This window comes from Mus caroli, unplaced genomic scaffold, assembly GCF_978045245.1.
Source record: "Mus caroli unplaced genomic scaffold, Mus_caroli_1 scaffold_8, whole genome shotgun sequence".
Lineage (NCBI taxonomy): Eukaryota > Metazoa > Chordata > Mammalia > Rodentia > Muridae > Mus > Mus caroli.
In genome coordinates, this window is record NW_028227263.1 from 135,848,864 (window position 1) to 135,864,677 (window position 15,814).

At 37.8% G+C, this 15,814-nt stretch overlaps 1 protein-coding gene, 1 long non-coding RNA gene and 1 pseudogene across 2 annotated transcripts in view; 2 read left to right on the forward strand and 1 right to left on the reverse strand.

Annotated features, from left to right (window-relative positions):
- The window catches only part of LOC147003660 (uncharacterized), a 44,787-nt gene extending 32,909 nt beyond the window's left edge, over positions 1-11,878 (forward strand). The window contains exons 4-6 of the long non-coding RNA XR_015047768.1: positions 382-450; positions 885-933; positions 11,863-11,878. This is a non-coding gene — a long non-coding RNA (uncharacterized LOC147003660). The remainder of the gene's footprint in view (positions 1-381; positions 451-884; positions 934-11,862) is intronic.
- The window catches only part of LOC147003659 (NACHT, LRR and PYD domains-containing protein 4B-like), a 217,786-nt pseudogene that overhangs the window by 77,679 nt on the left and 124,293 nt on the right, over positions 1-15,814 (reverse strand).
- On the forward strand, positions 8,395-9,327 carry LOC110288864 (vomeronasal type-1 receptor 4-like). The gene has a single exon (XM_021155106.2). It carries the CDS (start codon positions 8,410-8,412, stop codon positions 9,325-9,327), a length of 918 nt encoding a protein of 305 aa, XP_021010765.2. The 5' UTR covers positions 8,395-8,409.

Consider the following 15,814-nt stretch of genomic DNA (forward strand, 5'->3'; position numbering starts at 1 on the left):
AATTTCTTCATTTTAAATTAAGGAAACAAAACTTATAATCATGCATCTCATAGGAATTTCACAAGTGAAACATGACTTGGAAGCCAGTATATAAAGCATGAATAAATATTTTAACATTTTTAAGGGTCTATGTGTATAAAAATCCTATGTATTTCATGTCTATATTAATTAATTCATACTAGGTTTCCAATGAGAATATATGGGTGATATGCAGTTGGAAACAGGCAAGCCAATTACCAGGTTACAAATTCTACTTTTCTTTTTCATAGATACAACAAAATTAATTTTTAGTGTTATTCTAATTTCTGGGGTTATTGGAATGTAGGTTTTTATTTGATTCATGTAAGAAGATATGACCAGTTTTTTTTACCATATGTTTAGAGACATACACAGTCATTGCAAGGCCATGACTTCGATATTCTAGGATTTCCAGAACTATATCCAAATTTGGTATTGTCACTTACTTTTTCCTACACTCTTGTTCATTTTAATATTTGTTCAGATATTTTGTCACTATTTTTAATTGTCTTCAATAGAGCAGGCTTCTTTTAGGGTTTTTTCTATTTAATGTTTTGGTTGGACCATTCTTTTTTGTCCCATGTGTCTTTCCTACCTCCGGCTTATGTGTTCTATCTACATTTTTCCTTCTCTTATAACATATGAGTTTCCTTATCTTCACAAATTCTCTCACAAAGAAAATCTTTAATCTTCTTATGGGCCCCTTTCTGGTTTTGTTAGCTCAACACTCACTCACACATAATTATACATTTGAAAATTATATGGTAAGAAACAGAATTGAGACAGAAAGGACACTATTGGTTTTTCTGAAGCTGTTAACACAAATAATACAATGCTTTCTATTCTATGTTTTATCCACTCCCTAGGGTGTTCTACCATGCCACTGAATGGGGAAGGGAAGACAGTAAGTATCTGGTAGGTCCTAAAGTATCAGTTCATTTCCTTACTTTGTTTTATCTTCTTCAAGTTCTAGGCTTCACTACCAATTGTGTCTCTTCTTGATTGTCCAACTCATTCTCCCTCCATAGCTGATGAGAGTGTAAAGAAACCTTTTCCCCTGGGACTTCTTGATTCAGCATGGTGCTGATTCACAGCTGCTACTGTCAGATTCTGCAATTGGTTTTTCCTGATATCAAAACAATTTTCCGACAACTTTGACTCGCAGCAATAAAGTATGGTGGTTTTGAGAATTTCTTCCCAGTACACTGCATGGATGAGCCAAGTAACTCACTCTGTTTTTGCCCACCATTTGCACTGTAGACTTTTCAGTGCTCCATGACTATTGCACACAGAATTTTAAGGTAGACAGTCAATATTTCCACAGTAGCTATCATTCATCAGATTTTTGTCCTCGTCTTTAAATGTTCAGCTTAACTTTTTGGTATGTTCTTACTTGGTTAAGAATTCTGTGATATTTCATCACATTGGATGTCCCTGGCTATCTAACAGAACAGACCCAAGTTTGCACACATACATGTATGTCTATGTGGTATGATTTTACATAAGCCCTAGTTTTTATCTTAATAAGATACAAATTGTCACGTAAACCATCATTTGAATTTCTTTTATGTTCTTAATCAAATTGTCTTATTATCACTGTAGATATATTCTGAATGGTATAATTAATTTTTCATTCATCTCCACTTACTGTTAGATGAGAATTGATATTTTTGAGTTTTGCTATAGTCATAAAATTTGCATCATATACATCATGAGTAGAAATTACTGGTATATTTTTATAGAATAGGAAATTATGTTTGTTATTAGTGGCTTTCTATTTTCATTTCTTCTTACAGGCCATATAACATTTCCCTTAATGATGAATATTCTAAGATTATGAAGGTATGTCTCTATGTGTGTCCTGAGGCCTTCACCAATCTTACAATACTTTTTTTTTAATTTTTAATATTTTTATTACATATTTTCCTCAATTACATTTCCAATGCTATCCCCAAAGTCCCCCATAGCGCCCCCCACTTCCCTACCAACCCATTCCCATTCTTTTGGCCCTGGCATTCCCCTATATTGGGGCATATAAAGTTTGCAAGTCCAATGGGCCTCTCTTTCCATTGATGGCCGACTAGGCCATCTTTCGATACATATGCAGCTAGAGACAAGAGCTCCGGGGTTCTGGTTAGTACATCATGTTGTTCCAACAATAGGGTTGCAGATCCCTTTAGCTCCTTGGGTACTTTCTCTAGCTTCTCCATTGGGAGCCTTGTGATACATCCAATAGCTGACTGTGAACATCCACTCCTGTGTTTGCTAGGCCCCTGCATCGTCTCACAAGAGACAGCTATATTTGGGTCCTTTCAGCAAAATCTTGCTACTGTATGCAATTGTGTCAGCGTTTAGAAGCTGATTATGGGATGGATCCCTGGATACGGCAGTCTCTAAATGGTCCATCCTTTCATCACAGCTACGAACTTTGTCTCTGTAACTCCTTCCCTGGGTGTTTTGTTCCCAATTCTAGAAGGTGCACAGTGTCCACACTTTGGTCTTCATTCTTCTTGAGTTTCATGCGTTTAGCAAATTGTATCTTATATCTTGGGTATCCTAAGTTTTGGGCTAATATCCACCTATCAGTGAATACATATTGTGTAAGTTCTTTTGTGATTGTGTTACTTCACTCAAGATGATGCCCTCCAGGTCCATCCATTTGGCTAGGAATTTCATAAATTCATTCTTTTTAATAGCTGAGTAGTACTCCATTGTGTAAATGTACCATAATTTCTGTATCCATTCCTCTGTTGAGGGACATCTGGGTTCTTTCCAGCTTCTGGCTATTATAAATAGGGCTGCTATGAACATAGTGGAGCATGTGTCCTTTTTACCGGTTGGGACATCTTCTGGATATATGCCCAGGAGAGGTATTGCTGGATCCTCCGGTAGTACTATGTCCAATTTTCTGAGGAACCGCCAGACTGATTTTCAGAGTGGTTGTACAAGCTTGCAATCCCACCAACAATGGAGGAGTGTTCCTCTTTCTCCACATCCTCGCCAGCATCTGCTGTCACCTGAATTTTTGATCTTAGCCATTCTGACTGGTGTGAGGTGGAATCTCAGGGTTGTTTTGATTTGCATTTCCCTGATGATTAAGGATGTTGAACATTTTTTCAGGTGCTTCTCTGCCATTCGGTATTCCTCAGGTGAGAACTCTTTGTTCAGTTCTGAGCCCCATTTTTTAATGGGGTTATTTGACTTTCTGGAGTCCACCTTCTTGAGTTCTTTATATATATTGGATATTAGTCCCTTATCTGATTTAGGATAGGTGAAGATCCTTTCCCAATCTGTTGGTGGTTTTTTTGTCTTATTGATGGTGTCTTTAGCCTTGCAGAAGCTTTGTAGTTTCATGAGGTCCCACTTGTCAATTCTCGATCTTACAGCACAAGCCATTACTGTTCTATTCAGGAATTTTTCCCCTGTGCCCATATCTTCAAGGCTTTTCCCCACTTTCTCCTCTATAAGTTTCAGTGTCTCTGGTTTTATGTGAAGTTCCTTGATCCACTTAGACTTGACCTTAGTACAAGGAGATAGGAATGGATCGATTCACATTCTTCTACATGTTAACAACCAGTTGTGCCAGCACCATTTGTTGAAAATGCTGTCTTTCTTCCACTGGATGTTTTTAGCTCCCTTGTCGAAGATCAAGTGACCATAGGTGTGTGGGTTCATTTCTGGGTCTTCAATTCTATTCCATTGGTCTATTTGTCTGTCACTAAACCAGTACCATGCAGTTTTTATCACAATTGCTCTGTAGTCGAGCTTTAGGTCCGGCATGGTGATTCCACCAGAGGTTCTTTTATCCTTGAGAAGAGTTTTTGCTATCCTAGGTTTTTTGTTATTCCAGATGAATTTGCAGATTGCACTTTCTAATTCGTTGAAGAATTGATTTGGAATTTTGATGGGGATTGCATTGAATCTGTAAATTGCTTCTGGCAAGATAGCCATTTTTACAATGTTGATCCTGCCAATCCATGAGCATGGGAGATCTTTCCATCTTCTGAGATCTTCTAGAATTTCTTTCTTCAGAGACTTGAAATTTTTATTATACAGATCTTTCACTTCCTTAGTTAGAGTCACGCCAAGATATTTTATATTATTTGTGACTATTGAGAAGGGTGTTGTTTCCCTAATTTCTTTCTCAGCCTGTTTATTCTTTGTGTAGAGAAAGGCCATTGATTTGTTTGAGTTAATTTTATATCCAGCTACTTCACCGAAGCTGTTTATCAGGCTTAGGAGTTCTCTGGTGGAATTTTTAGGGTCACTTATATAAACTATCATATCATCTGCAAAGAGTGATATTTTGACTTCATCTTTTCCAATTTGTATCCCTTTGATCTCCTTTTGTTGTCGAATTGCTCTGGCTAGGACTTCAAGTACAATGTTGAATAGATATGGAGAAAGTGGACAGCCTTGTCTAGTCCCTGATTTTAGAGGGATTGCTTCAAGCTTCTCACCATTTACTTTGATGTTGGCTACTGGTTTGCTGTAGATTGCTTTTATCATGTTTAGGTATGGGCCTTGAATTCCTGACCTTCCCAAGACTTTTATCATGAATGGGTGTTGGATCTTGTCAAATGCTTTTTCCGCATCTAACGAGATGACCATGTGGTTTTTGTCTTTGAGTTTGTTTATATACTGGATTACGTTGATGGATTTCCGTATATTGAACCATCCCTGCATCCCTGGGATGAAACCTACTTGGTCAGGATGGATGATTGTTTTGATGTGTTCTTGGATTCGGTTAGCAAGAACTTTATTGAGGATTTTTGCATCAATATTCATAAGGGATATTGGTCTGAAGTTTTCTATCTTTGTTGGGTCTTTTTGTGGTTTAGGTATCAGAGTAATTGTGGCTTCATAGAATGAGTTGGGTAGAATACCTTCTGTTTCTATTTTGTAGAATAGTTTGTGAAGAACTGGGATTAGATCTTCTTTGAAGGTCTGATAGAACTCTGCACTAAACCCATCTGGTCCTGGGCATTTTTTGGTTGGGAGACCATTAATGACTGCTTCTATTTCTTTGGGGGATATAGGGCTGTTTAGATCATTAACCTGATCTTGATTCAACTTTGGTACCTGGTATCTGTCTAGGAACTTCTCCATTTCATCCAGGTTCTCCAGTTTTGTTGAGTATAGCCTTTGGTAGAAGGATCTGATGGTGTTTTGGATGTCTTCAGGATCTGTTGTTATGTCTCCTTTTTCATTTCTGATTTTTTTAATTAGGATGCTTTCCCTGTGCCCTCTACTGAGTCTGGCTAAGGGTTTATCTATCTTGTTGATTTTCTCAAAGAACCAGCTCCTTGATTGGTTGATTCTTTGAATAGTTTTTCTTGTCTCCACTTGGTTGATTTCACCCCTGAGTTTGATTATTTCCTGCAGTCTACTCCTCTTGGGTGAATTTGCTTCCTTTTGTTCTAGTGCTTTTAGGTATGTTGTCAAGCTGCTAATGTGTGCTCTCTCTAGTTTCTTTTGGAGGCACTCAGAGCTATGAGTTTTCCTCTTAGAAATGCTTTCATTGTGTCCCATAAGTTTGGGTATGTTGTGACTTCATTTTCATTGAACTCTAAAAAGTCCTTAATTTCTTTCTTTATTCCTTCCTTGACCAAGGTATCATTGAGAAGAGTGTTGTTCAGTTTCCACGTGAAGGTTGGCTTCCTATTATTTATTTTGTTATTGAAAATCAGCCTTAGTCCATGGTGATCTGATAGGATGCATGGGACAATTTCAATATTTTTGTATCTGTTGAGGCTTGTTTTGTGAACAATTATGTGGTCAATTTTGGAGAAGGTACCATGAGGTGCTGAGAAGAAGGTATATCCTTTTGTTTTAGGATAGAATGTTCTGTAGATATCTGCCAGATCCATTTGATTCATAATTTCTCTTAGTTTCTCTGTGTCCCTGTTTAGTTTCTGTTTCCATGATCTGTCCATTGGTGAAAGTGGTGTGTTGAAGTCTCCCACTATTATTGTATGAGGTGCAATGTGTGCTTTGAGATTTACTAAAGTTTCTTTAATGAATGTGGCTGCCTTTGTATTTGGAGCATAGATATTCAGGATTGATAGTTCCTCTTGGAGGATTTTACCTTTGATGAGTATGAAGTGTCCCTCCCTGTCTTTTTTAATGACTTTGGGTTGGAAGTCAATCTTATCAGATATTAGAATGGCTACTCCAGCTTGTTTCTTCATACCATTTGCTTGGATAATTGTTTTCCAGCCTTTCATTCTGAGGTAGTGTCTATCTTTTTCTCTGAGATGAGTTTCCTGTAAGCAGCAAAATGTTGGGTCTTGTTTGTGTAGCCTGTTTGTTAGTCTATGTCTTTTTATCGGGGAGTTGAGTCCATTGATATTAAGAGATATTAAGGAAAAGTAATTGTTGTTTCCTGTTATTTTTGTTGTTAAAGTTGGCATTCTGTTCTTGTGGCTGTCTTCTTTTAGGTTTGTTGAGGGATTACCTTCTTGTTGTTTCTAGGGCGTGGTTCCTGTCCTTGTATTGGTTTTTTTCTGTTATTATCCTTTGAAGGGCTGGATTCGTGGAGAGATAATGTGTGAATTTGGTTTTGTCGTGGAATACTTTGGTTTCTCCATCTATGTTAATTGAGAGTTTAGCTGGGTATAGTAGCCTGGGCTGGAATTTGTGTTCTTTTAGTGTCTGTATAACATCTGTCCAGGATCTTCTGGCTCTCATAGTCTCTTGTGAAAAATCTGGTGTAATTCTGATAGGCTTGCCTTTATATGTTACTTGGCCTTTTTCTCTTACTGCTTTTAGTATTCTATCTTTATTTAGAGCATTTGTTGTTCTGATTATTATGTGTGGGGAGGTATTTCTTTTCTGGTCCAGTCTATTTGGAGTTCTGTAGGCTTCTTGTATGTTCATGGGCATCTCTTTCTTTAGATTTGGGAAGTTTTCTTCTATAATTTTGTTGAAGATGTTTGCTGGTCCTTTGAGTTGAAAATCTTCATTCTCATCCACTCCTATTATCCATAGGTTTGGTCTTCTCATTGTGTCCTGTATTTCTTGGATGTTTTGAGTTAGGATCTTTTTGCATTTTATATTTTCCTTGATTGTTGTGCCGATGTTCTCTATGGAATCTTCTGCACCTGAGATTCTCTCTTTCATCTCTTGTATTCTGTTGCTGATGCTGGTATCTATGGTTCCAGATTTCTTTCCTAGGGTTTCTATCTCCAGTGTTGCCTCATTTTGGGTTTTCTTTATTGTGTCTACTTCCCTTTTTAGGTCTAGTATGGTTTTGTTCATTTCCATCATCTGTTTGGATGTGTTTTCCTGTTTTTCATTAAGGACTTCTACCTGTTTGATTAGGTTATCCTGTTTTTCTTTAAGGATTTGTAACTCTTTAGCAGTGTTCTCCTGCAATTCTTTAAGGGATTTTTTTGCTTCCTCTTTACTGTCTTCTACCTGTTTACCAGTGTTCCTTTGTATTTCTTTAAGTGTGTTATTAAAGTCCTTTTTGAAGTCCTCTACCATCATCAGGAGATATGCTTTTAGATCCGTGTCTAGCTTTTCCGGTGTGTTGGGGTGCCCTGGACTGGGCGAAGTGGTAGTGCTGGGTTCTGATGATGGTGAGTGGTCTTGGTTTCTGTTAGTAAGATTATTACGTTTACCTTTCACCATCTGGTAATCTCTGGGGTTAGTTGTTGTCGTTGTCACTGTTTAAAGATTGGAGCAGAAGCTGTGTTCCACTCACCAGCAGTCTCAAAATCCTGTGGCGGGGATCGTGGGTAGCTGGCGGTACCCCGGTGCTGGTCCAGATGGAAGAGGCCTGTGGTCCTACTCAGGCCGGTTTTCTGCTTCCCTAACTAATGCAGTCTCAGGTCCTGCGCGCAATTGGATTGGAACAGAAGCTGTGTTCCACTCTCCAGAAGTCTTAAGATTCTGTGGCGGGTGTTTTGGGTAGCTGGCGAGTGTCAGCCGACCCTGCGCCCTAGCTACCCATGTGCTTTTCTGACTGGAAGAGGCTTGTGGCCCTATGTAGGCCGGATTTCTCTCTCCCCAACCAGAGCAGTCTCAGGTCCCGCGTGATTGGACTGGAGCAGAAGCTGTGTTCCACTCACCAGCAGTCTCAAAATCCTGTGGTGGGGGTCGTGGATAGCTGGCGGGTGTCAGCCGACCCTGCGCTCTAGCTCCCCTGGTGCTGATCCGGGCGGATGACCAATCTTACAATACTATGTACTGTAATTAATTAGTGCTAATGTCAGAAATGTTAAACATCTCCTCTTATATAGTCTATTCTGACATTGTATTCCTAACCACTGTGGTCCCATCTGATTTAGCCGATGAGGAGCTCTTCAGATTATTAACACTTTTCATTCATTTGGGTTAGAAAATGGGTGTAGCTGTAATTAAAGAGAATCAGACCGAAGATCGAAGATGGATTTCTGGAATATGGGAATCAAAATACTTTTCTTATCACAAATTACAACTGGAATTCTGGGAAATTTCTCTCTTATAATCTACTATGTAATCAACTATATAGAACATACATTAAAGCCAACAGATTTGATTCTCATGCACCTAATGGCATCGAATGCCTTGATGGTTCTCTCTGCAGGAGTGCTTCACACAATGGCAGCTTTTGGCTTGACACACTTACTAAATGATTTGGGATGCAAACTAATTTTGTACATTCAAAGAGTTGGCCGGAGTATATCCATTGGCACTACCTGTCTCTTGAGTATCTTCCAGGCCATTACAATCAATGATAGGGTATCTTGTTATAAGGGTCAAAAAATCAAATCTGCAAAATACATTGGCTACTCCATTTCCCTTCTCTGGGTCTTGCACATGTTAATAAATTTTATTCTCTTTGTGGACATATTTATCAAAAGGAACAGGAATAACATGACAAGAGAACGTGATTTTAAGTACTACTCCATTGTAGAGCGAAATGAATTTAGTGACTCACTCTATGTAGCATTGGTGGTGTGCCCTGAAATCTTCTCTTCTGTGCTCATCACCTGTTCCAGTGGCTCCATGATTGGCATCCTGTACAGACACAAGCAGAGGGTTCAACATATCCGCAGCTTTCATGTTTCCACCAGGAACTCCCCTGAGTGGAGAGCTACCCAGAACATTCTGGTCCTCGTGTCTACATTTCTGGCTTTTTATACTCTCTCTTCTGTCTTACAAGGCTGTATTGCTCTTCTGAATAATCCCAATTGGTGGCTCGTGAACATCACTCGCCTCACTTTTCTGTGTTTCCCCACATTTGCTCCCTGTGTTCTGATGAGTCATTACTCTTTTATGCCCAGATTCAGTTTGGTCTGGATTTGGAATAAAACATCTTAATCTTATTTTAAGGATTCGAATGATACATTTCACTCTGTATCCAGTTGTTCACTCATATTCTTCCTCAAAAGTTTAAAATAAGAGAACTAAATTAGTAAAACCATTTCCTTCTTATATTAGCAGAAACGATTATGGGAGCTTGTTGGCTGGTAGAATCAGCAGCCTTCATGACCTCATCCCTTTGCCCACCTGATGTGCAAAGGAGGCAGAAAAAAAACTGTCAATAATACTAACCTTAATTTGGGATTTCTCTTCAGCGCATTTTGGCTGATTATTGATTTCACAGTTTATGGGACCTACTTTCTAACAGTAAGGAAAACTGAAAACAACGGTGATTGTGAACTTTTGTTCAGGAAACCCTGGTCATCACTCCTGCTCCAGATCCAGAAAAAAAAAAAAAAAAGAGTAATTCCTTTCATCTGAACAAAATCAATTCAAGATGAATGATAGTTTTCATTTCATATTGGGTTTTGTTTGCTAATATTTTACTAAGAATATTCCATCATCAGGGCAATTGGATAGTCAATTTCCATTTCTTCTGTATTGTCTTTATCTGGTTTGGCATCATGGATATAATAGCTTCATTAAAAAGTTTTGAAGAGCCAGGCGTGGTGGCGCACGCCTTTAATCCCAGCACTTGGGAGGCAGAGGCAGGCAAATTTCTGAGTTCGAGGCCAGCTTGGTCTACAGAGTGAGTTCCAGGACAGCCAGGGATACACAGAGAAACCCTGTCTCAAAGAAAAACAAACAAACAAAAAAAAAAAAAAAGAAAGAAAGAAAAAAGAAAAGAAAGAAAAAAGAAAAAAAAAAGTTTTGAAGAAACTTGAAAACTATTATACATGTCAATTTTGTGGTTTCTCAGAACAGTAGAAATTAAGCTACTATTTGAATCAGGCATTACACTCCTGAACATATATATGCCCAGAAAACTCTGCATCATACCACTGAAGTATTTGTATATCTATGATCATTGTTGCTTTATTTACTATAGCAATGAAATGGAACACACATACATATTTGTAAATAGATTATTCAAATATAAAATGCATATTCAAATGTTAACTAAACCATAATTAAAATATAGTGGAAGATGAAATCACAAACTGTATGGGAAATTTGATGGACTTATTATGAATTGTACTAAGTCATGACACACAAACTAAGAATGAAATAATTACATATACACATGTTCATATGCATATCTACCATATAATGTCTACACATATATATGCTATGGAAATAAGTATAACTTCAGTTTAATGATTAGAAAGGAGATCAAGAAAAGTAATATTAGATGATGGGCAAGTAAAGAATCCATGAGTTATGAAAGAGGATATTAAGACAATTTCCTTTCTATTTTAAACTCCTTGCATTAATTTTTTATTTTTCTGGAGGATACAGCCATAAAAATGCAATTGCTAGTGACAGTGTAAAATCTTATTCAAAGATCAATGGCTTCAGCATGGCTATTCTTACAAAATTCATAGAGATGCAAATATTTTTGGTCTAGAGTATTCCTTCCTTTAAGTGGCTATTTTGTTTTGTTTTCTTTTCTTTGTGTGTGTGTGTTTTCTCTTTTTTTATTATTTTTTCCTTTTTTACACTTTAGATTTTATTACCCTCCCAGTCTACCCTTTGACTGTTCCACATCCCTTACCTCCTCCCCATCACCCTGTCTCCATGAAAATGTCCCAACCTCACCATCATCTCACCAGACCTCTAAACTACCTGGTGCCTCCAGTCTCTTAAGGGTTATGCACATCTTCTGTGACAGAACCCAGACCCAGCAGTCCTCTGCTGTATATGTGTTAGGGGCCTCATGTCAGCTGGTGTATGCTGCCTGGTTGGTGATCCAGGGTGTGAGAGATCTCCTTCAGGGTCCAGGTTAATTGAGAATGCTGACCCTCCTACAGGGTTGCCCTCCTCCTCAGCTTCTTCCAGCCTTTTCCTAATCACGACAGCTTCTGTCAATTGGTTGGGTGCAATTATATGGATCTGACTCTTTCAGATTGGGTCTTTTAGAGGGCAATCAGCATAGGTCCCTTTTTGGGAGCTCCATAGCCTCAGTAATAGTGTCAGGCCTTCGGGCCTCCCCTTGAGTTGGATCCTACTTTGGGCCTGTTGCTGGACCTTCTTTTCCTCAGGCTCCTCTCCACTTCCATCCCTGCAGTTCTTTCAGACAGGAACAACTATGGATCAGAGTTTTGACTGTGGGATAATGACCCCATAACTCACTTGATGCCTTGTCTTTCTGCTGGACATGGGTTCTACAAGTTCCCTCTCCCAACTGTAAAACATTTCACCTAGGGTCCCTCTGTTTGAGTTCTGAGAGTCTCTCATCTCCCAGGTCTCTGGTACACTCTGGAAGGGCCCAATGTTGCTTGTTTCCATTCTTTCTGCTGACCCTCAAGGCTTCAGTCTGTCCACCAACTCATACCAGATCATTTTTCCCTCTTCTCCCAATTTGTCCCCTTTCCTACCGAGGTCCCTTCCTCCCTCCCACCTTTTAATTGTTTTCTCCTCCCTCCCATGTAGGATTGATACATCATCAGTTGGGCCCTTCAGCTTGTTGACCTTTTTGAGTTCTGTGGACTACATCTTGGCTAATATCCACTTATTAGTGAGTACATACCATACATGTCCTTTTGGGTCTGAGTTACATGATTCAGGAAAATAGTTTCTAGTTCCATTCATTTGCCTGCAAAACTTAAGATGTCCTCATTCTTAATAGTTGAGAAGTATTCCATTGTGTAAATTAATTATATTTTCTGTGTCCATTTTTCTGTAGTGGGACATCTGGGTTGTTCACAGCTTCTGGCTATCACAAACATGGGTCTAGTGTTACATATGCCCCTGTGACATGGTGGGGCATCTTTTGGGTAAATTCCCAAGAGTGATATTACTGGGTCTTCAGGTAGATCTATTTCTGATTTTCTGAAGAACCTCCAGATTGATTTACAGAGCATTTGTACCCGTTTGCAATTCCATCAGCAATGATAGAATGTTCCTCTTTCTCCACATCCTATCCAAAATGTGCTCTCACCTGAGGTTTTGATCTTGCCCATTCTTATTGGTGTAAGGTAGAATCTCAGGATCATTTTGATTTGCATTTCTCTGATCACTAAGGAATTTGAGCATTTCTTTAGGTGCTTCTCAGCCATTCAAGATTCCTCTATTTTGAAATCTCATTGTAGTTCTATACCCCATTTTTTGATTGTATTGTTTGTTTTTCATGGTTAGCTTCTTGAGTTCTTTATATATTTTGGATATTAGCCCTCTATCAGATGTAGAGTTAGTGAAGATCTTTTCCCAAAACTGTAGGTTGCCAATTTGTCTTATTGACTATGTCCTTTGTCTTACAGACACCTTCCAGTTTCACTAGGTCCTGTTTATCAATTCTTGATCTTAGAGTGTGAATCATTGGAGTTAGGTTTAGGAAATTTCCCCCCATGCCAATGAGTTCAAGGCTCTTTTCCACTTTCTCTTTTATTAGACTGAGTGTATCATGTTTTGTGTTGAGGTCCTTATCCACTTGGCCTTGAGCTTTGTGCAAGGTGACAAATATGGGTGTATTTCCATTTTTCTACATACAGACATCCAGTTAGAACTAATTTCAGTTTAGAATAGAATAGGATCATAATATTTCCAAAGATTTAGAGATGGTTTCACCTATAGTCATCAGTAAACGTAATGCACCACACAGATGGAGTCAGACAGGAATCAATTGATTGTCATATCTGATGTGGTATTTTTTTCTTTTTGTAACATTTCATTAAAAATAGATTCTTTTCTCATAAAATATGTCCTGAATATAGCTTACTTTCTCTCTTTTCTTCCCAATTTCTTGGGTCTCATTGAGATCCACTCCCTTCCTGTTATTAGTAAAGAACATGTTTCAAAGACATAACACCAAACAAAACAAAATTAGATACAACACGTTAAAAAAAAATCACATCAAAGTCTGACAAAGCAAACCAGCAAAAGAAAAAGAGCCCAAGACATGGGGAGCAAAGAATTCAGAGTAGAATACAGAGAACATAGGAATTATCAAAGACAATAGATTTGGGAAGAGGCACAAAACAAAATTAAAGACATAGATAGTTGACAATGGCCTGAAAGATAGGAAGGTTGCTGCTAAGGAGCCTGAACTAATGAAAATACAACCAGTCAAAGAATTTCTAGGGAGGAAATGGAGATGCAATAGAGAGTACAGAAATATGATGGAGTATAATGAACTTCTAAATTTCAGAGTTGCAGAATTATCATGGATATAGAAGATGCATTTACATTATGTGCAGTCTCTGAAACCTTTTCTGACCCTAGATATTTATCTATAATAAAAGCATTTTCAAGGCCTTCTGGAGGATATTACACAAATACCAGGAGCTTTAAAAATCTTATGCCACCCACTTTTATGCACCATAATATTGTCAACATACCCAGTGAACTTCTTGATGTTTAGAAGTTAGATTTAGAGCTGAATGATATAATGTCTGAGCCTTTTCTTGGCCCTACATCATGAGGCTCATTATTTTGTGTAGTTAATGTTTTATAATGATGAAGGCCTAACATCAGATGGATAGCATGCTATGCTAAGTTCTCTTCTAGGCAATAATATATGAATCTGTGCATAGTCTGAAGTTGTGGACTCTTTTAAAAATCTGTAATTTTTGCCAAATGCCATTTCCACATTTAATAAAATCCCAGAAAAAAATGCCTATAACAAATAAAGAAATAAATGAAAATAATTGTAAGATTTATATGGCATCACAAAAGACCCTAGAAAACAACAGTATGGAATTAGCACTAAAACACACATGTAAATATATATAATTCCCTGCCAGTCTGATACCTTCAAACACTAAAAGGTTCTACATTAACCATTGGTTTCAATTAAATGCCATTTGGAGACAATTACTGAATCAAGAATCCTTCAGGATTCTCCTGCCAGTAGGGGACTTCTCAAAGAATCAGTAGGTCCTGTTTTTTCATGTTGTGTAGTGCGAGAAAAAAAAATTGTATAAAGTATAGGCCATATTGGGTAAAACAATCTAATAAATAACAACTGTAATATACATATTACAATGAGTATAAAGCCGATTTGGTTGATGGTCATAACTGTCAAACTCTAAGGTTTTAATCACAGTGATAATTTTACATCCATGACCACATAGACGTGGACAAGTGTGGGAATCACTATTCACCAGGCTTTCCCCAAGGGTCTAATTTATATAGAGGGGTCATAGCTTCTTCTCTACAACCAGTAATATGCTTTGCAGAAGCAGTAGTTGATTAGGACAGGCCATAGAGGAGCTGCAGATTCTCATACTAAGAGCCAAAGTTTTTCAACTCCAAGGGCCCAAGAATGCTGTGGGCTTGATCTCTGATGATGTCTCTGAGATATCCTGTTTTCTCCTTGTGCAGCTTTGTTTGATTCAGCCTCCCAGTGACTTTTTCTCATTGGATGAGAGTCTATTTATTATTATCATCATCATTATCTTCATTTCTCTTTTTAGGAAAATTTAAATAAGACGTTATACATTTTAATATGTTTGTTTGGTATGAGACACACTTTGTGTGAGATATTCTGATCCCATATTTTAATTCCTTATCTTCTGATCTTTCAGTTCTCTCTCTTTCATGAGCTTGACACTGAAGCATTCTGCTGGTCCAGGTCACTTAGGCACACACAGGAGAGTGCACATGTATACAAAAACAAATGCAAATAAGAAATAAAAAGAAATATCACATCAGTTTTAAACTACCATGAAAATTGTTTATATCTTTATCCATAGTTGTATTTTGCTAATTTAGTAAAATTCTTTTGATACTTCACTTATGTATATTCTTAAATATTAGCACATATATATGATATGTCCAATTTGTTCACTCCAACTCCTAACTTGGATTCCCCTTAGCATATTCCCTTCTTTATTTCATATCCTTTCATTTTTCTTTTAGATAACCCACTAAGTCTCAATAGTGCTGTCCATAAAGCCAAGACTGTAGGATCATCCACTATAGTGTGGAACCTACTGGTTGCTACAAAGTCCAAAGAAAATGATGCCCCCTCCACAAGCAGCTAAAAATTGCAAATAGCTTATCAGCTATTTGAATGGATGGATCTTGAGAGTATCTCCCTCATATGTACATGGAACTGTTTCAGAAAAATATACATTTACTTTACCTGTTTTGTAAGTACTTACAGTCTGTGTCATGTACATGTAATTCCCACTGAATCCAAAAGAAGGCATTGGATTAGGTGGAACAAGAGTTATACGTGAATGCCAGCCATTATGTGCTAAATGAAACCTTGGTCCTCTGCAAAAGCAGCAAGTGCTCTTAACTAGAGATGAATCTTCACACCCCTTATATATTGTTAATTATCATAATCTACTTCTCTTCTATTCACTGACCAATTCATATTTAGTCATGGAAATGTAATGTGTAGCATAAAACACAGTTTTCATAAATATATCTAACATAT